The 21870-nt window shown below is 38.1% G+C and overlaps 1 protein-coding gene across 1 annotated transcript in view; it reads left to right on the forward strand.

The window, feature by feature from the left end:
• The window catches only part of PAM (peptidylglycine alpha-amidating monooxygenase), a 174575-nt gene that overhangs the window by 129082 nt on the left and 23623 nt on the right, over positions 1-21870 (forward strand). Inside the window, exons 17-19 of the mRNA XM_015558149.1 lie at positions 981-1304; positions 10078-10207; positions 20560-20676. Of these exons, the coding sequence (XP_015413635.1) occupies positions 981-1304; positions 10078-10207; positions 20560-20676 (571 nt within the window). The remainder of the gene's footprint in view (positions 1-980; positions 1305-10077; positions 10208-20559; positions 20677-21870) is intronic.

The following is a 21870-nucleotide window of genomic DNA, read 5'->3' on the forward strand; positions in this document are numbered from 1 at the left end:
AGTAAGGAAAAGGAGGAGCTACGGGTTACCTTTGGGTTTGGCTAGGGAAGCAGATTTGTGTTTCTATTGAGAGCACACATATGTTTCGCATTCACACAGCTGATGTAACTGGATTTGAAGCCATACATGTAAATGATGAGGATTAAAATGCTCCATGAACTCTCCATGGTCATGTTTTATATCTGTCATAATCTTTTATAAATAACTTATTTTTATGGAAGTAGATTACCCTATCCAAGTTTACTTCGTAGCATTGGAAGACATGGAATACATTTTAGTGTGGAATCATTCCAATTATATTAGTTTGTTAACATCTTCTCTTTTGTTTGAAACTGATTTAAAAAGTATTCTTTTCTCACAAAATTACTTTTCTGGAATTTGTTCACTTATTGTTTAAAGTCAATAATAGAGCTACTTATAGTAGCACTGCTAACATAATAACAACATAACTTTGGTTTTCCAATTGCCAAGCTGATTCATATCTGTTAGATATTTTGTGTTTTATAACAACTGCTCAAAATATACATTTAATTTCTTGTGGGTTATACTTTAATAGGATTTTAAAGACAACCTCAAAGGCTTTGTAGGTAAAGATAACTGTTTTCTGATATAGCTGTTGATAATACTTTCTTTTAGAAACCTGATGGACTCTAATCAATCAATCCAAACCCAACTATACTATGAAAACCATTTATTGAAAAGTTCAAGCACTATACAATCAGATATGCGTTATTTTGTTTCTACTAAAATGCTAATAGAAATTTTCCAGTGTGGTTGGCTCCTGAGATAGCAGAAAGAAATAGGTGGTGTATAAAACGAAATGTGAAGCATATTGTTTTTTCATTTTCTGGAAAATCATCTTTTCTTCCCTTTATGCTTGAAAGTTTGAGAGCAACCTTCTCTTTTACTTATTTTTAAGACACTAAATTTTGGAATTTTATCAACCCTGCACCCCTTACCTCTTCTCTTTTTTTCCACAGGTGATTTCTATTCACTGCTTTCCAAGCTGCTAGGAGAAAGGGAAGATGTTGTTCATGTGCATAAATACAATCCTACAGAGAAGGCAGAGGCAGAGGCAGACCTGGTAGCTGAGATTGCAAATGTAGTCCAAAAGAAGGACCTTGGGCGAGCTGATGCCAGAGAGGGTGCAGAGCGTGAGGGGAAGGGCAATGCTATTCTTGTCAGAGACAGAATTCACAAGTTTCACAGACTAGAATCTACTCTGAGGCCAGCAGAGAGCAGAGTTTCCTCAGTACAGCAGCCCCTACCTGGTGAAGGCACCTGGGAATCAGAACACACAGGAGGTGCGTCTAGGGCTTTTTCGAAAAATAAAGTGAAATGCTGCAATGCACAGTAGCAAAATCTGAAGGGAATAAAAATTAATGGTGAAAAAACTCATCAGTAAAAAGGACATCATTAGAAAAAGTGTTAGTCAGGTTTGGGCTATCAGATATCACATTGGTTTGAAGAGTTATTTCTTTGTGTTTTGGTCCAATACAATGTAAATTCAGTTTCCATTCAACTGGTGAGCCAGAATTACCAGGACCAGAAACACTTGAATCATGTTGGGGATGGTAGCATATGAAATTCATGGTAACAAATTCTTACTATGTCAACATTCTCCATTTTGTTCCATGGAAAGAAACTGAAAATGCAAAAACATGGTATGTAAACTCCCAGTGTATGAAATACTTATGGTACACTACCTTCTATTAAGGTATTTACCTTCCTCTCAAAGGAACCGTTTACTTCTCTCCAGTTGATTTGTACATTGTAACTATACTTAACGACTTTGATTTCTTAAGTTCCATCATTAATTACTACCTTCATTGGAAAGTGAAGTAGTTATGTCTGAAAGGACCGCCAGTCAGGGAGTAACTATCAGATTTATCTTTCTAACCATGATTGGCTGCCATAATTAGAGGGCAATACCTTATTCCCTTCAGGTTTCTGTACCAGCAAGCGATGGATGCTTCTTCTCTGTCTTTAATTGTGTTGTGGCCTCTGTGATATCGATTGTGTGTCGTGTTACTTGCTAATGTGGAAAGCCAGATAACACAGCATGTGGCGATCATCTCCAAAACAGTGACCGATGGCCGTGCATGGCATCTCTCTGTGCGTGGGCTGGGATGGCGCAGGCTGCCAGCTTGATGTTTTCAATACAGCTTTGCAGGAAGTCATAAATTATTCAACACCCAGCTGATTTGTATTTATAATTGAAAAAAATTAGCATGCAGGTTTTTTTCTGACATGCAAGTTTCGAACATTGTCCATTGGGACTGGCCTAGTGGTCTCTATGATATGTTAAATGGAACTCAGATTTCTTACCTCTTCCTATTTAAACACTAGCTCTGCTCTAACGGATTCTAAATTTATTGAATAAACCTGTGTTTCTCAAGAGGTGGTCCCTACACCCCCTTGCATCAGAATCTAGGGTGCTTCTGAAAAACCTAGATTCTCAAATCCTACCAAAGAACAGTGAGTTGCATCTCTTGAGTCTGATATCTAGAAATCGGCAGTATGTCCCTCTCCGTTTCAGACTGGGTTGTCTGTCTGAACCTCTATACTAAAGACAATAAGTTGTAATCCAAACAACATGAAAATAAAAGGCAAAGGGGACCTCGAGTAAGAATACAGTTCTATTCAAGTGTTAAATGTTAGAGTTCAGCCTGCTTTATTCCATGACTTGTGTTTGCTTGTTACTCTTCGATTTGATAAAACATGATTATAGGCATTGTAAGTGTCAACGAAAAAACCCATAGTTTGACTTAAGACATTACATTCCTGAAACCTACTTCGTTTCCCTAAGAAAAAAGTGCTTAAAATCCCCAAAATACATTTACTTTCCAAATCTCTTCATACTCAGAAGCTGAGACTACCACTCATATCCCCAGTTCAGGTTACTAGCAAAGCCCAATACCAGGGCATTTTCAGAAGCAGCATTTTAGATTCATGGACCCTCCCAGATTTTGGAACTGCAATACCATATGGATCCCATCCAGTTGATTTGAGGGTTTAAAGGTGAAATGATTGGATCAGTTAAAAACCTGGATCTGACTGTATATGCTAGGTCCAGAACTACCTGAAGGTTTCAAAGGCAGCACCATTTTGTGGACCTTCCGATTGGCGTGAATTTCACTTGGTTCCATACCCTGGCAAATGCCTTTGAAGTTGAGCTTTCCACCTCATTATGGGTTGAGTATCAGTGAGCACCACGATTCATGGAGAGCAACAGAGAATGACATCTTCCAGCTTTGCCGAGCTGAGAAAGTCCTTGGCGTTCCAAGGAACAAAATGGTTAAGTACCTTCAATGTGTCTCTAAGAATGCAGCCATCACAAACCCCCCCCTTTTTAAAGTCTTGTCTTCATGATCTTTGATGGTTCAGAGTCTATTCTGAAAACTCTCCTCCCAACAATTGTGAAGCTTTCCAACTGTTGTTGGATAGAGGATGCCTCAAGCAGGAAGCAGTAGTCGCAGCCTCCCCGCCACATATGGACAGGAACACACACTACAGCTTCCTCCCACCCTCACACCCAGGTACTTCTCCATTTGTCTAAAACAATTGAAAACCACTCCATGGAGGTAATATGATAGAGAACACTTCAGACTCGAGGCAGACCGCCTGGCTTTGAATCCTGGCAACACCATTTATTTGTGGTCCCTAGGCAGATAATACATGCAAAGTGCTTTGAACAGTTTCTGGCACACACTAGTAGAAAACATTTAATAAATGTTATAATAAGATAGCAACAATTATGATTATTATTGTCACCATTAATGTCATGTTGGATGAAAATTTCAAAAATTTAAACACCAATGCAGTAGAACTAAATAGTAATTACTTTAACGTAAGCAGCATCTTATGAGAGAAATTTCTTGCAATGTGTAGGAAAGCTGCAAAATCTGGCACTTTAATTTGATAAATTATGAAAATGATTTGACAGAGTTCTATCATAATGGAGTTTATGGCTCTTCAAATCTCTGATTACTTATATTGATCCGCCTTGATATTTGCCTGTGATATTTGATGCACAGTGTGAAAATATTCAACTTGGTAAATTGAGAAGCAGATGCACTCCTTTTCACACCTAACATTATTTTGATTTCCATCATCAGTTTGTATCTATATTGAGGCAGCATTAATAGAATAGAAACATAATGTGAGCTGTCTTTATTCTAGTTGCCTTCTGGAAACTAGATTTGTTGAACAATGCATTAAAAACTACAGTAGCTATTCTCATTGGCAGATTTGATTACACTACTATTTGCTAGCACATGGAAGCCTGATTCAGCATATATTACACACCACTGGATACATCTAAAAATATGTCTGTATTTGTGTGATGCTTTCCCTCAGATAAGAGAACTCAGAGTCTTCACTCTATAATACACTTAGATTGAATTTAATTTCTGTGGACAAGTTTTACTTAACTCAGAGTCCATCCTTTTAACATATTTCAGCCATATGCTTACCTCTAGGTTCAAGTATTTCTAGAGTAAAATGAGGCATTCATTTGGCTGATTTTTTAATTGCTGGAAGGGAAGAGAATAATAAAAACAAGCACATACATAGCCCTTACTCTGAGCCAAGCTAAGTGTTTCAGATGCATTAACTCATTTCATCCTCATAACAAGATTGGTATTTATAAATTCATGTAGCAAGAATGAAACTGAGGCATTGAAAGGAGATAGCTCAAGGAACCAAGACTTAAAGTCAGGCAGACTTGCTCCAAGTCTTGTTTTTTAATCATTTTGTTATTCTCCTTCTCACAATAAAATTAAGATAATAATGGATAGATAGATAAGAAGATGACTGCCTTTTTCCAATCATCCCATTATCTCATCTAAGATCATAATAACTGTAGTTATATATTACCTTTGGTCATGCTTTCTCAATCACTATCCAAACAAATTGACCAATATGATCTCATTTGCAAATGCTGATCTAATTTTCTTATTTAAAAAGAAAAAATCCTGCTAATGCTTTGAACCCCTAGTTATGTCGTAACTCTCTCCCTCACTTCACTCCCATTAAATGAAACATTATAATTAGTTCTTATTTTCTTTTTGACATCAGCAATTATTTTCCTATGCTTTTAGTTAATTATAGTTATTCCTGCACCTCGGATGAATAACAATCACTGACCAAAATAATGTATCTTTTCCTCACTAGATGAGAATTTGCAATTGTAGAAAATACAACCACTACCCTTTGTTCTTGTTGTGGTCTTCCAGTAATTTCATCAGGATCCTTTCCATAAGATTAAATGTGAAGAGCCTAGTTATGCTCAGGTTAGGTCATAGTTCTGAGTTGGAAATTATATATTTTTTTCTCAACGTTATCTAATTCCTTTAGTCCTTATGTAACAGATAAATGAATTATCTTTTAAATGCTCATTAATAATTTCATATGAAAGCAGCATTGATCATTAACATTAATCTTTTCTTGGAAAGGTGTAATTCATTAGTCCTTTTAGTGATTTATTGATACAATTTTAATAGTAATGTTTAATTTTTTTCTGAAAGTAGTAACTTTTCTAAATTTATAGTGGACTATGAGGCTGCACATTTACCTTTATTTATAATAAATGCAAAGGTTCTTCTGAAATAATCCTATTCTTTGACATCTGAATTTAGAGCAGCAGACACTTGGAGTTGGGAATAGCTTCCCAAGGTCATGTGTAAAAAATGTGTATTTAATTTTCAAATTAAAACTGTAAGTCTACAGAATTAATTAATCATGTACTGAATCACTTCTTAAATGAAAGCTAAGAGGAGCCTGAACTCAAAATTTTAACTTCTTTGTGATTGTTAATGTTAAGTTTAAGTTAGAACCCAAACATATTTTATCATACAATTTCTTTAATAAGGATTTGAGATTTGTCTTCATTAGAGAAATTATTATTATTAATAGAAAATAACCATCCTTAACATTGATGCCTGAAATCTGGCTCAAGCCCACGGTTTCTTTTCTATGAAATAAGAAAATTATCTGGGATGAGCCAGTATGTTCTAGCCTTCTATGATTCTCATGTAGAGGTGGCTGGAATTGGGAAAACATCTGTATTAATTCCATATACACACACCACTGGTCGTAAATTATTGCCTTGATTCTTGATCATTTAATTTTGAAGCTAATAGCCTTTAACTACCTAATAATTTAAAAGATGGTGACATTGGAAGCAAAACATCAATTAACTGAGCTAATGTTCAGAGATGAGAACAGTTTTCCTTTATTGTAGAATTTCTAGTTAACTCAGAGACCTAGATCCTGAAGACTTTGAGGTCTTGGTTAGGTAATCTTAATAAATGTACAATTATATTTTTAATGAAATTTAATATAATTTAATATAATTTCTACAAACATTCTTGACATGCACAAAACAGTTCTCCTTCATAGTGACTCAGTACTAAGAGAGTCAGTTTGCTCAGTGTTAGACCTCTTACATATTTCCGCAGATAGCATCGTACTGTTTTGAAAATTCACCAAAAGTATATATTTTTAAATAAATATGTACATATTTACACTGAGTTTTTCTTCTTGAAATTTTCTTCTTGAAAATCTCCAACCAAAAAAGATTCCTGTATGTGACAAAATAGTGATTTTTGTAGACTTTCAAGCACTTATCAATCTAAGAAGTTTAACATAGCTAGGTTAAACTTCTGTACACAACACTTCCAATATTTTATTAAAATCATATTTGAGCCTTGGCCAGTATGGCTCAGTGGCAGAGCATCGGCTTGGACATTGAAAGGTCTCAAGTTCAATTCCTGGTCAAGGGCACTTACCTGGCCCCCGTTGGGACACGTGCAGGGGGCAACCAATCAATGTGTCTTGCTCACATCTCTCTCTTCCTCTCTCCTTCCCTCCCTTCCACTCTCTAAAAAATCAGTGGAAAAAAATTCTCAGGTGAAGGATAACAACAATTTTAAAAATCACATTTGATCCCAGAACAATCTATTAATTTGGGGCATTGCGTATTTTCTATCAGAATTAGTATCTCTGCACCTTCATGAGCACCTCACTTCCAGTACCAGTTGGTGAACCACTGCCTAGAAAGGTTCCAGGAACCATGATATCTATTTATTGTATTTAATGAAAATAATTTGCCAATTAGCCTTTATTACTGAGTCACTTCACAGTGTCTCTAGCATAGTGCTAGGGATAAAAAACTGTAGTACAAGTTAATTATAAGATTATAAGGCTGTGTAAATGCTAGTTGAAAACATAATAAGCAAGAAAGACGGGCATAGCATTCAGGTTCATGCATTTATCAGGCCATTGCAGTAGGGTAGGCCCCGTGCAAGCCTTGGTGAATAAACAGTGAATAAGACATGATCCCTGCCCTCGAGAAATTCCATCTACTTTTGTCGTAGTTCCGGGCTTCGAGAATTTGACTAAAGCTACTAAACATTTATGTTGTCGCGAGGTTCAAGGTTTTCTTGGAGCCCATCCAGAATCTTCAGGAGCTGGCGAATGAGGACAGAATCATGACACCCAAACAGACACTCTGAGATGAGAATGAATGAAGTACAACCTGAAATTCAAGCACCTTTAAAATAATTTAAAACATTTTCTTTGGGGAATGATTTATCCATCTGTTGATCCATCTAGACATCTCTAATTATTATGCTTATGCCCTATTTCCATAGTTTACTTTCATAAACACGATTTTAATCATGTCACTCCATGCTTAAAAACCCTCAGCAGCTCCCAGCCGCCAGTAGCAGCAATTTGTGTCCTTTCTTCCTATTATGACAAGCGTGATAGATGATGAATGCTATTCAGCTGAGCAGCCCCTTTCACATCCACTGCTGTGCCCAGAACTGTTTACAAATTTAGAAATGCCAGCTGTAACTCTGCCCCCCTCCTCCCCAACTCAAGAGGGCATATCAAAGCACACGTGAGTGAGGATGACATTCTCATGTGCGCTAACGTATTTCAAAAGTAAATTATTCCCAAACTCTGCTTTAGTGCTACTGGTAAGGTATTTGCAGCATGCTTCAAAATTAACCACAGTATAAAGCAAGACACCACAGCTCAGAACTACAGATTCATTCATTTTTAAATCCATATTCCTTCATGTTGTCTACAACACATCTTCCAGTCTAACCTAGATCTCTGGGTCTGTTCATCTGCCTCCTACTTCCGGATCCCCACCTGAGGTACACAAGCATTCTTTCCCTGTTACATAAAGAACTTGAAACATTCTGCAATTATAAGCATCCTCTCTTTTTATCTTTCTGATCTAAATGCTCTCCCCCCACTTCTATACCCAGTGAACCCTCCACTTAAGTGCAAGCACAAATGTTTCTTCTTCTGGGAAACCTTTCAGGTCTGACCTTAACCCTCCCCTCTCCCAGCCCCACCTCTCCCACGTTCCCTGCCCTATGTTGTGCTGTATGTATTTGCTTTCTGTTTTTCTCATTTTGTAGTTCCTCAAGGCCAAAAATGATGTTTTGTGTGTGTGTGTGTGTGTGTGTGTGTGTTTCCCAGAATCTAGCATAATGCCTCACCTACACGGTTCACTTAGGGTTAGTGGTTCGCAACCTTAGCTGCACATTAGAATCACCTGGGAAACTTTTTTTAAAATCCTGATTTCTGGGCCTCATCCTTTTTAAATTCTGTTTCTTTGTTACTAATGTTGTGGCCTCACCCCATAACAAAGAAACAGAATTTCTGGAGAATGAAAAATTTCTGGGCGCCATCCTCCAGAAATTCTGTTTGTTACTAATGTTGTGGCCCCACCCCTTAACAAAGAAACAGAATTCCCGGAGGATGAGGCCCAGAAATCAGGATTTTAAAAATATTCCCAGGTGATTCTAATGTGCAGCCAAGGTCGAGAACCACTGACTTAGGGGATGTTAAAGATGCTTCAGCAAAGCCTGTAGGCAGAGCTGATCTAACATCCTATTGATTGTGCTATGTTTTGTTAATTTTTTTGAAAGAAAAATGATAAATGTGCAAAGGTAAAATATGTTGTGGAAAAGTACTATTTTTTTTTATAGTCAAGAGAATTATTATAAAGTGTTTATTCTCACACTGGCATCCTCTCAAGTTTCCAGAAGCTAATTATAGGAGCCCTGTGCCTCCCTTTTCCCTCATCTTTAATGCCTGTCTTTGAGATTTTGCTGTGTTGCTACATCCTCCAGAGGGTGGGGAGGATAAATGAGACTGGAATTGCTTCTTTTCTACTTCTCAGCATCTCTGTTGAAGCATTTTGGAGGGGAAGAAATATTGACACTGATACAACAGATTTCATAGCATCTTCGTAACTATATATCCTCAGAGTAGCTACTCCACACATCATACCTCTTTACTCGAATGTCTGTAAAGGGATTACCACAAATGAACCCAGCTATTCTCTATAAATGTATTCTGGTCAGAAATAAGAATGGCTTGGAAGTCATTCGGTTACAGAGTTTCTGTCATTTTTTCCTTTTTCTTAATGTTAGGAAGCAGTGAAATATAAGCAGTGAAAGAGGATATCTCCCCACTCCTATTTTTCATCGGAACACTGAAATTAGGGAAAATGAAGTTGGCATCTTGTATAGTTCCTTACACAATGGGTGGCTTATTGTAGGGTCTGGTGTATATTGAACATTAGAATGTACACAAGAGGGGAGGGAGGGAGGGAGAGAGAGAGAGAGAGAGAGAGATGCTTAATTGGCCATGTTTGGCATTTATTTACAACATTTAAAAGCTTTATATTAAAATTATGCCATCCATGTGGCCACATTTTCCAAAGATACTGATTAAAATAAGAATCTTATTAAGAAGAAGCTGGTCTCACAGTTGTTCTTATTGATTTAAGGGCAAGCAGGTTTTATAGGCATCTTATCAACAGGAGAAGAGAGCATGTAATTCCCGAACAGTTCACAGTCGTTTACTCGATTCATAGCTCCAGAAGCTGCTTGGAATGTGCATGTGGTATGTCATGTAGAGCACGGCTTGATTTCTTTCTTTCTTTGCATCTAGTGACGTTACTGCATGAGTTTCTTATAAGCAATGTGAATCTTCATGAGGTTGTACTAGCTTTCTTGTTTACACTAAATGTACGGATTTGTTTTTTAGATTTCCATGTAGAAGAGGCGCTGGACTGGCCTGGAGTATACTTGTTACCAGGCCAGGTTTCTGGGGTGGCTGTGGACCCTAAGAATAACCTGGTGATTTTCCACAGAGGTGACCATGTCTGGGATGGAAAGTAAGTAAGATTTTTCCTTCAATGAGTAAATGAAAATAAAAAGAGCATGCATCACTTTTCATTACACTAGGGATAGTGCTGAGAGAACTTTCAAGGTTCTTTTTGAACTTGATTTGTGTGAGCAAAATATATTTGTTCTTTTATTGTATGACTGTGACAAGTAACAGAGCGGAACTCTAGTGCATTTTAAAACAAAGTAGTCATTTTATCAACTAGTTTATGAAAAGAAGGCAATAACATTCTGCCTGCCTACCATGTTTTGCTCCCTTTAAGCTTGCCTTCACACTTCTAAGGAGAATAATACTGAAAGCAGTTAAGAAATTGGCTGAGGGCCCTAGCTGGCTTGGCTCAGTGGATAGAGCGTCGGCCTGCGGACTGAAGGGTCCGGGGTTCGATTCCGGCCAGGGGCACATGCCTGGGTTGCGGGCTCGATCCCCAGTGGGGGCCGTGCAGGAGGCAGCCGATCAATGATTCTCTCATCGTTGATGTTTCTATCTCTCTCTCCTCTCTTCCTCTGTGAATCAATAAAGAAATATATTTAAAAAAAAAAAAAAAAGAAATTGGCTGAGGAATTCTAAGACTTCAAAGGACGTGTGTGAAAAGTTACTCTTTGACTATAATACAGCACTTTGTTATTTCCTGATACTGGGTGCAGCCTGTTCTAAGGCCACTGGACTTGCCCTTTCCCTTGGACTGCTCCTCATCAGTGATAACAAGTAGCCTCTAGACTAGAGTCTAGAGACTGTGGCTGGAGCAGTTTGGCCACCACACGCGTAGGAATAATTGGTACCCATTTTGAGATGCTGCCTGTTAACAGGGTTGTAAACACATTTACATAATTTTTTTAAAAAGATGGCTCCAAAATTTAGCTGGTTATTTTAAAGCTACCGAGTAATGAATATCCATTTATTAATTTGTTTTATCATACATTTACATAAGAAGGTACATTTTAAAATATCTTATCAATTAAGTGGATCAGTCTTCTCCTTTCAAGAGTACATCTATAGGATCCGGAACATTGGGGATCCACATGTGTACTTCAGTTGTTCTTTTTCCTCGCTTTCAGAGATGTTGATTATACTCATGCTAAACCTGCTGTGTCACAAAACACATGTCTATAGCTTCCTTTGTGCCATTGAAGGTGGAATTCAATCAGCATTTCGGAATAGATTGGTCGCTTTGTTCCTGTTTAATTGTCCTTTCCAGTTGTCACACTTGAGAATGGAATCGGAGAAAGAGATCACTTCAGAGTTCAAAAGAAACAATCGATCTCAATATTCCTATTCGTGCATCTCTCATACATCATCTTAGTCATTATTGAACATCTAATGGTATTTTAACAAGTACTTTTAAAGGCAAACTATTACTATTCATTGTAGCATATTCTTCATTTTAATGAATATTGCCACGTTTTCTGCATGGATTTCTCGCCTCATTTTATCAGAGAAGAAAATTGCGGCATCATTTCCTCCCATTGATGCTGTCTCAGCTGGCTAAAGACGAGTTGGACAAAGCCCCGTTTTCCATTTTAATGTTATATTGATTCCAAGTAAACAGCAGAGGCTGGACTAGCTTATTAGGAAAAGGGGGTCAGTAAAAGGAGCTCTGGGCAGGAGATGACACGAGACTCTGAAACAAGAACCACATAAGGACGTTCTCTGTGACTTCTATGGCTTGAACTGAAAAACTGCTTTTTCCTGGCATCTAGCTTTCATCTGGATACCCAGTGTCATGTGTAAAGAGATTCCAGTGTCACTGCCAAAGCCCTGGTGTCTGTACCCTCATGCATGGCACCAACAAAGTGGTGTTGTCTAAAACGCAAGACTTCTTCAGAGCAGATGTGCTGGTTCAATTCATTACATCTCTGTTTCTTCTTTCTTCTTCATCTCTATCTTCAGGTGTGAGAATACTTGTTATCCCTCGTGCCTTCTGCCTCTCCTGTATCACCAGCTGGCCTCTGGCACCCTTTGCAGTCGTGCTGGTGAGGGAATTCTCTTCCAGCATTCAGCTCTCTGCTTTCAACAACTGTCTGCTTTATTATTCATGAGGGGAATTAGAAGTGGATTGCTCTGTTCATTGCTTTTTCTTTTTTTAGAAAAATAGATTTGGATTTGTGAGCTCTATTCTTCGATCACCCTTCCTACATACACAAGTCACATTATATAAAATATATGGAGTACATAGTTTTTCTTCTCCCTTGTTAAGTATCCAAGAACTGTACAAAGAAAAAAGCACTTTCCTGTAGAATTTATGATGGGCTGGTGGAGACAATGGAAATTTAAGATGGTGTGGAAATTGCATTCTTGTGGCTACCACTGCTTGTATAGAGTAGTGATAAATCCTACATTAATTTTTCTTGGAGTCTTTCTTATCCTGATATTCTTCATGCTCACAAAATTGTAGGTTCCATAAGGCCAAGGCTTGCTTTCAGCCAAACTAAGTACTCTATATACTCTATGTCCCCTAATTTTTAGATGGTTATTCTTTAAGTATCAGACCGTGCTTGGAGTTAATAATAATCTCTAATTATACTTGTTACCCAAAGCTCCTTTGACATCATCACACTATCTGCCTGTACTATTACCCTTCATTCTTACCCAATATTCCTGATCAGCTCTTACTCTTCTACTTAACCATGCTGAATAAGCATAGCAACCAAAATCCTACATAATAAAAGCATAGTATGCAAAAAAAATTGTCCCCTCAACCAGGAGTTCGACCAGGGGGTGCGGCTGGTCAGGGGAAGGGAGGGAGTACCCATTGGCCACTGCCAGCCACTAGGGACCCTGCCAGTGCATTAATTTTGTGCACTGAGCCTCTAGTAATAATAATAATAAACCACTTAACATCCTGAAAGATGATTGTCACTCCCTTTCTCAATTTGATTTCCATTTTCCTTCCACTCTATGTCTCTTACTTCAATATGGCTACTTTAAGAAGCTTCTTCCAGCTAAAATAGGAAAGACCTATTCCCAGCAGGGCGTAATGAAATTTTAAAGGTCCTCTTGTCTGCCCTGGTGTTAGGGCAGCATAGCAGCTAGAGCTCTTTAATGTTCAAATGCTTCCCAATAGGAGCTGGGTAGCTCCTGGCTCAGTAATAGCTGTTCCTGGGTTTCTGTCTTAAAATCAGCCCCACTGTCAAAGACTCACTTCTTGGCCTTTCTTTTATTTATCCAGCTATTGTCAAAGTACTGTGCAGAACTCACATCACTAATCTAACCATGGGTTTTACCCCTAATTTTGGTGTTAAAAGTTGCTTCCTTTGTACCTTTTATTATTTCTTCACGTGGAGTTGAAAGAGAACTTGGGAATTGTATCACTTGCGAGTCTTTCTTTACCAATAAGAGAGAACACCCAACACACAGTAGCTTAGGAAAAGAAGATATTTGTTTGCATAAATGAAACTTCAAGGGTATGATGGCCCAAGCAGTATCAATGGGATCTTTTTTTAACACACTTTCTCCTGATTGGCTCTTTTCTTAGGCCCTGAGAATCCATTATCATTCTAGTTACAGTGAAGATACAGTCTATGTCCCTGATAACTCAGTAGAAAATTCTTAAATTGAGTCTTTTAGCATTCTTCAGTCTGACTGAGGTCATGTCTCCCACATCCCTGAACCAGTCTTTGTGGGTAGAGGAATGAAATCCACTCTTTGGCTTAGCCTCAGTTTTGTTGTTGTTGTATTCCTGGAATGTGAGAGTAGAGTTGACATCATCAAAAAATAATGGGCTGAGAGAGAAGCTCAAAATATTGGGTTAACTAAAGAAAAATTGAGGTTTCATTAGCACAAAATAGTGCCATAGACATTGGGCACCCAGAATGGCACATATCTGCCAGAATTGTAGTAATGCCATGAATATCTCATCTCCAGCTTCCTGCCCAATGCAGACATCTCTTTACAAAATCTTCTGCCGTCAGCCAGTGTTAGAATTATTTCTGTGCCAAGAAATTCCCTAGAGATGAGACTTACTCTTCAATTATGGGACTCATCCAGATGTCATAAAGGTCTTCATTATGTTAATCTCAAATCTGAGTCCCTAACTCACCCTCATGACAGCCTGATGCAGAATGGATTACTCCCATTTACCCAGGGCAGTTATTTGCCTATTTGAAGGCAGCCTGTCTTCTGCAGACTAAATGCCCCCAGGCCCTCTCCCAGTCTTGATGCTGACATGTTACTTCCATCTGAAAGTGCTCTGGTTTCCAAGCCTTTTAAAGGGTTTGGTTGAGTAGTGGCCACAACACCTCATGTAGTATCTGTAACAGCAGTATAGTTACTTTCCTTGATGTGTATTCTAGGTATCTGTCAGTATAAAGCGATTGTATTCACTTTCTTCAGCAAGAATATCACCACCTTGTTGCCTTGTGTTGAACTTGTACTATACTAAGATCTCCAAATATATTTTATAAACTGTGCTCAAGTTTTTACTGGAAATTTGTACTCATAAAGTGTTTTTTAAATGTAAGACTTTATTTCAATTATACCTCACTTCAATAGATTTAGCATTGCTTCAGTTTTCAGATATCATTTTATTCTTAATTTACCAGAGAGTGAGCTATCCCTCCCAGCCTTGTTTGTATTAGAGCTGCTGGATGAGCATGCCTGTCACATCTTCATAAATGTTGTTTATGAAATTTGAATTGTCAAATGGTTGGTTAAACAAATGTTGTTCTTAGAGATGTAATTTTTTTGGACTCTTCTTCAAATTGCCCCCCACATAGCTCACAGTCCTTCTCTTCATCAGTGCTTTATAGAATTTTTTAAAATATATTTTATTGATTTTTTACAGAGAGGAGGGGAGAGGATAGAGAGTTAGAAACATCGATGAGAGAGAAACATCAATCAGCTGCCTCCTACATACCCCCCACTGGGGATGTGCCCACAACCAAGGTAAATGCCCTTGACTGGAATCTAACGTGGGACCGTTCTATCCACAGGCCAATGCTCTATCCACTGAGCCAAACTGGTCAGGGCAAGAATTTTGACAAAATCAATTATTTCAGAAATCTATCTGCTTCCTAACTTTCAGGAAACTCAGTTCAAGATTTGCCTCACTAGTTTTCTGGTGACTCATTTAAGATATCAGGTTGAGCCCTAACCGGTTTGGCTCAGTGGATAGAGCGTCGGCCTGCGGACTGAAGGGTCTCGGGGTCGATTCCGGGCAAGGGCATGTACCTTGGTTGTGGGCACATCCCCAGTAGGAGATGTGCAGGAGGCAGCTGATCGATGTTTCTCTCTCATCAATGTTTCCAACTCTCTATATCTCTTCCTTCCTCTGTGTAAAAAATCAATAAAATATATTTTTTTAAAAAGATACCAGGTTGAGGTTCTGCATCTACATCTGCAAATAATTCTTTCATACCTTAAGAATTAATTGTGTCGTAGTACCTTACTGTCTAAGAGAAAATTGTAAGGAATCTACAAAAACGTTTCTATTTCCTACCCTTCTTTCTCAGATTGCTATTTCCCATTTTCCTCTAGCTACTTTCTTCCAGTTTTACATCCCTTCCTCTCATTCTTCTTAGTTAGGTAACTTCTTTCATGTCTCCCACGTTTACATTAAATTTAATAGAGGACATTCCCAGTAAGAGAAGACCACTTTTTCCTTTTCTAAAGACAGGTGACCTGGGTTTGAATCTTGGTTATCATTTCCTAGCCCTGAGACGTGCATCAAGACATTTGCACTCTCTAACTCTCAAGTTCCCTAGTCCAAAAAATAAGGCCTTTAATAGGTGCCTTATTCTGTTGAGTAACAAAAACCAGTGCTAAGTGACTCATCCCCAAGTGCCCTAACTGCCCAGAGCCCAGTGCCATGATGCCTCATCCTTTGTTTTTTTTCATTCCTGTCTGGGACATCTCTCGTGCTAACTCCATCAGGACACCAAATAGTCATGCTGGTTTCTTTCTCAGCCTCTCAGCCCACATTCTCTCCTCACAAGGATTTTTTGCAATGTGTATATATTCAGACATAAGTGTTTTTAACATAGTATCAAATTATATCCCATTTAAAACCCCGAGCCTTTGTATGGTATGTCTTTGCTTTCCTAACATTGAGGGTACATTTCCATTTAAATTCTCACTTGAAAATCTATGGCTCCTTCTCCAGCGTCTTAATTTATATAATTACAACATTATATTTTATTTCTCTCTTCAGTTGCTATTATTTATGTTGTTTCCCTTAATTTGGATTGATGGCACAGAAGTTTATTTTCTCCTTACTTTCTCTGTGTGACCACAGCAGAGCATTTCTTCTTGGCCTTATCTAAACTGTTTGATTAGCTGCTAATGTGCAAAATCATTAGTGGGGGATTCAAACTGCTAAAATAAAGAACTGATGAATTCCAGCCCACAGGCCACAGTTCAGTCTCTTCAGCTGAGTGCTTTTTCTAAGAAGCAAAGAAAGATCATCAGCGCTCCAGGCACTGTGAAATGTGCAGGGTATTATTATATCCTGTAAAAAGTTCAATGTGGTTGAAATAAAGACTTCTCTGCAACATATAACCCGGGCTAGCTGCTTTAGAACACCAAAAAGCACTTTGCTATAGCAACCCTGTAGGCAGCTCTGTAGGTTGACATCCATTTGTGAGCTATTCAATGGTTACCTTTCTGTGAATTACAACAGAGCTTATAAACTAGTTTATTTGACAGATTGTGTGCGTGTATGTGCATGTGTGTGTGTAAGATTGTGTGTGTGTGTGTGTGTGTGTGTGTGTGTTTTAGAGTATTTCAAATGAGAAATATGGCTACATGAGAGAGAGAGAGAGAGAGAAGGGGGGGAGATTTTTCTCATTTAAAGAAATATCAAGTTATTTTCTTACTTGCCCTGTGTAGCTACCGGGGGCCAACTGTTAGTTACATGAAGCTCCTAGCATCCCAAGTGAAGGGATTAGGACTGGCCCACCAATCATTTGAGTGACTGAATGTTCCAGTTTAAACATATGGCCGTCTGTTAAAGGGTATCACAAAAGACTTTTAATGTAACGGTCAGGCCTGTTGTGTTGTGCTTAATTTCTTTAAAGCTGTAATCTTCTTAAGAATTCTAGAGTTTTATTACTTGCTTTTTACGTTTCTAAAGTAAATTGATATATTTAAATGATGCTGATATAAGTAGAATGTCATCTTTGGTTTTTGTTCTGTCATGTTTACTTTGAGTTTTTTCTCTGTTTTGGGAGGTGGTCTTTAAATGAACAGATTCTCTAAACAGTAAATTCAAGAACTTGTCTAGTCACTGAGATCCTTAATGGATATAGCAGAATTATAATACCATGAATAATGATCATAAGGCTGTATACCAGGGGTCCTCAAACTTTTTAAACAGGGGGCCAGTTCACTGTCCCTCAGACCATTGGAGGGCAGGACTGTAGTTTAAAAAAAAAACTATGAACAAATTCAGCAACAGGCAGCGGCGGCAAAAACACCCGGTGGGCCGCATAAATGTTTTCGGCGGGCTGCATGTGGCCCGCGGGCCGCAGTTTGAGGACCCCTGCTGTATACTGTAGGAAAAGTGGCTAGTCTTAAGCATCACATAAAATGCCCTCTGAACACACTAATGACAGGGGGGTAATTTGTGGTAACCAGGAGTCCTAAAAAAGCACACAAACTAAATTGTTGTTACGTTGTAATATGATACTGAGAAGAATATATTGATAAATTGAAAGATCTGATATTTTCTGTGTATCCAATTTTTTATTGAAAATACCTGATTTATTTATTCAGTAGCTTATTTAGTTTTGTTACTTTTTTTTCTTGGTTCCTTCATTTGCTATTTCACAATTTACTATAATACCACACCAAGTGAATAATAAAATGAAAGGGGATGATCCTCATATGAGTTAGCTACTATTTATTACCACCAGTAGAAATTTGACATTTCTAGATTATGAGTAGGGATGCCCACACACAAATTGTGTTTATGACAGCAACGCATCAATGACTTGATACATTTTTTTCCTATATTTGTGGGCAGTACACAACAGTGTCATTGCTAAAGGATGCTTTTCTTCTGCCTATTCATCAGCTACAACAGTTTCATTCAATCTGACTGACATAGGAGGTGGGTCTGGGTTATTTATATTTCTTCCTTACCAGAGCTTGGTTTTTTGGAAGCCAAGTTTAACATTTCAGGTTCTTGACTCTGAGAGACATGGCTTCCAGGGAGTTAAAGTTTATATTTTGAAATATTTGAGTGCAGGATTAATATGCTGGCGCTATAAAAATAATTTTAAGAGTTCAGTATCTATTCCTGGGGAAGGGGGTCTCCTTTGTATTTTCTCCCCATCTATAAGTTGTACGAATGTTATTTCCTAAAATAGTAGGACCCTAAGACCAGAGATTTAGGACTGATGGTGATTATTTAAGTGAATGACAAGACAAACCAAAGGGGTAGTTATCTTCCAGAATTATTGCCACCCATTTCTTGAGGAAATCGTGAACAAGTAAATATATCAGGCTTCTTGTTCGGTTTGTCATTTTACAAATAAGAGGTGACAATAGGTATGCTGAGGTCTGATCTGCTCCCGGTTTATCGGGATATACAGTTGGCCTGCACTATTACTACCTGTCAATAGTGGGTCAGGTCACTGTCTACATGTGCAGTGATAGCACTTGGTGAGAATTATGAAGATATGGCAACTTTCCATATTACTGACTCCTATGTGGGGACTAGTAATATACTAGTATATTCCATGCCCAAGCAAATAAACTGCAAGAATAAAAAAAATTAGGAAATATAAGAGGGAAATCTAAATATAACCAGTTGATTTTTATCAGGATCAGTCTCGTGGTTATGATAGTGTACTATAGTTGTACAAAATGCTACTGGGTAAAGTGTACAAGGAATCACTCTGTATTATTTCTTACAACTGCATGTGAGTCTACAATTCTCTTAAAATTTCAATTTAAGAAAAAGGGAAAACAGATTTTTAACTTCTTACAGTCAGGGAAAGCAAAATTCTCACATAATTTAGATTGCCATTGTGCCATTGTAAAGAACTGGAATTTTTAAATAATGAAGAATATAAGACTTACACTATAAGAGACAATAAATGAAGAGACTTCATCCTATTACACACGAATGTGAAACTTACAGCATACTGCGAGTCTCAGATATGCTGAACTGATGTTACTGATGTTATCCAATCTCATGGTCAAGTTGGGAAGAAAACATCATTGATGACTGAGTCTGGTACCTTTGTTTTCTAGAAAATTAGTGATGATGTCTTTAGTATAAAAATTCATATTGAGAATACTTTCAGATATAACGTAAACTCTTTGGTATTGCACAGTAGTAAAAGAGAGAGTTCAAGTTTGCCATTTACCAGACTTTCCTGACTTAATAACACCTTGTGCACTGCTAATAAAATGTCATGTTTCAATTTCAAAATGATCCCATGAATATCTTATAAAATCTATTCTGTTAGTGATGTCACTTCCACTTCATAAACCTATGTATATTTTTCTATATATCGTGTGGTTTTAACCACACATAATGGCATATGTAACCAGTATTACTTCAGTTTCAGGTTGACAAAGCTGAATCAATATTTTGTACTTAATTGAATGGGTCATTAATAAGAACTACCTCAGGGACTTATTGTTATCTTTCAGGAAAAATATACCCAAAAGACTATAACAGTCAAGATGCTCACGTAATTGTGCGATGTATATTCTTAATAGCAACAGATTATATTTTGAAATTTTTGTTCCACTGGGACTCTACATAAGTTCCATAAAAATACCAACCAACTAATCAACAGTTATATGTAGATTTGAGCAGTCTAGTCTGTTGGTTTTCCAAGTACAAATATGTCTCCATAAATATTTAATGTCATTCAGATTTTTTTCATTTGATGTGTATGTTGTATCTATGGCTAGTACAATAGCAACCTATTTTTTATCACTACACTTCCTGCTATCATTTATACTTCCCTTATCACAGAGAAAATTAAAGTAAGCTCTGGTTTCTTTTGTAATTTGAAAGAAGATAACTATTAAACCTTTTAAAAAATATTAGTTACTTTAAGAGTTATAGGTAGTGCTCCTCAAACCCTCTTGCCTATGAATCACATGGGGATGGTGTGAAGCTGCAGGTTCAGATTCAGTGGGATCTGAGACCTTGCATCTCCAGGCAGCTCCCATGCTGCTGCTCCAGGGCCATTCTGAGCGGCACAGTTCTGCAGGCTGCTGGTGTGTGTGTATAACCCAGGATGCTGAAACGTCCAGGACAGAGTGAAGTCAGATACATCTGAGCTCTTCTTTTTATTCTGTATTTGGAATCTCAAGTAAATTGTCTGCATTCTCAAGTTCATTGACTTGGTTTATTTATTTTTTATTCTAATGCTTTTCTTAAAGCTCTTTTGACAGCCAGTTTGTTTACCAGCAAAGAGGACTTGGGCCAATTGAAGAAGACACTATTCTTGTCATCGATCCAAATACTGCTGCAGTACTCCAATCCAGTGGGAAAAATCTGTAAGTTAAAGTACTTATGTTGTTACTAAGGCGTGTACTACATATAGTGTTGGGTACAAAGTGCATCATTGGGTCGGGTCTTGGGAAGAGTGTGTTTTATAGCAGTGGTGAGAAAGCATAGCTTAAGAAAGCAGGAGGCTGGCCTACCCAGTTTGGCTCAGTAGTTAGAGTGTCGACCCTCAGACTGAAGGGTAGTGGGCTCGATTCCGGTGAAAGACACTCACATACCTCGGTTGTAGGCTTGATCTCTGGCCCCAGTTATGGCGCTTGTGGGAGGCACCAATCGATGTGTCTCTCTCATATTGATGTTTCTCTCTGTGTGTGTCTCCCCTTACCTTCTACTCTCTCTAAAAATCAGTGGGAAAAATATCCTCGGGTGAGGATTAACAACAAAAAAGCAGGAGACTAATTGGGCCATCTCATCTTTCAATTTCTAAGTAACATATTCTAAACCCTGACTGACTATTAAAATCACCTGGGAGCTTTTAAAAATAGATTCACATATAGTCTGGGATGAGGCCTGGACATCAACATACTTTTAAAACTCCCCAGGTCATTCTCATCGGTAGTCAGGCTTGATGCACGTAACTAATGGAGTTGTGCTCAGCTACATCTGAAGATTTTTTAAAAATTATGTAGCAGAAAAGTTATATAACCAAACTCATCAAGTAAATACTGTTAAGGAAAAAGGTGTTTGTCTTTCCATCTCCAAGTGAAGACTGAACAAATGTCCTTTTAATCTCTCCTCAGCATGCATGGGTAATTTGGCTTTGAAAGCCACTCATTGTTTGATCTTATTCCTGGATGGCATTTGGCAGCCAAAATAAAAAAAAAGTTGGCTGACACTTTATGGCATGGAAAAAAGGTCACCTGCTTACAGAGCGTCCTCAACCATTTGAACTGGCATCTTCAGGAACTGTACCCTCTCCATCTGCTTGGGCACAGAGAGAGCCAGCTTCTTTGAAAGGCGGGGAGCCACCGCTTCGGATGCAGCTGCTTCTGGAGATGGCAGGAATTAGATTTGTATAGGATTCTAAGATTGGGAGTCGGGGAACAAATTTTAATACCAGCTCCCCGACTCAGTGCGTCTGAGCCTGTCTCCTTGCTGCGCCACCCATCAGTCAGAAGTATTCTCATTCCAGAAAGGAATTAAAGAGGAGGCAGAGCAATGGCTGCTAAAGGAAGTTGGCCCCC

This window comes from Myotis davidii, unplaced genomic scaffold, assembly GCF_000327345.1.
Source record: "Myotis davidii unplaced genomic scaffold, ASM32734v1 scaffold473, whole genome shotgun sequence".
Taxonomy (NCBI): domain Eukaryota; kingdom Metazoa; phylum Chordata; class Mammalia; order Chiroptera; family Vespertilionidae; genus Myotis; species Myotis davidii.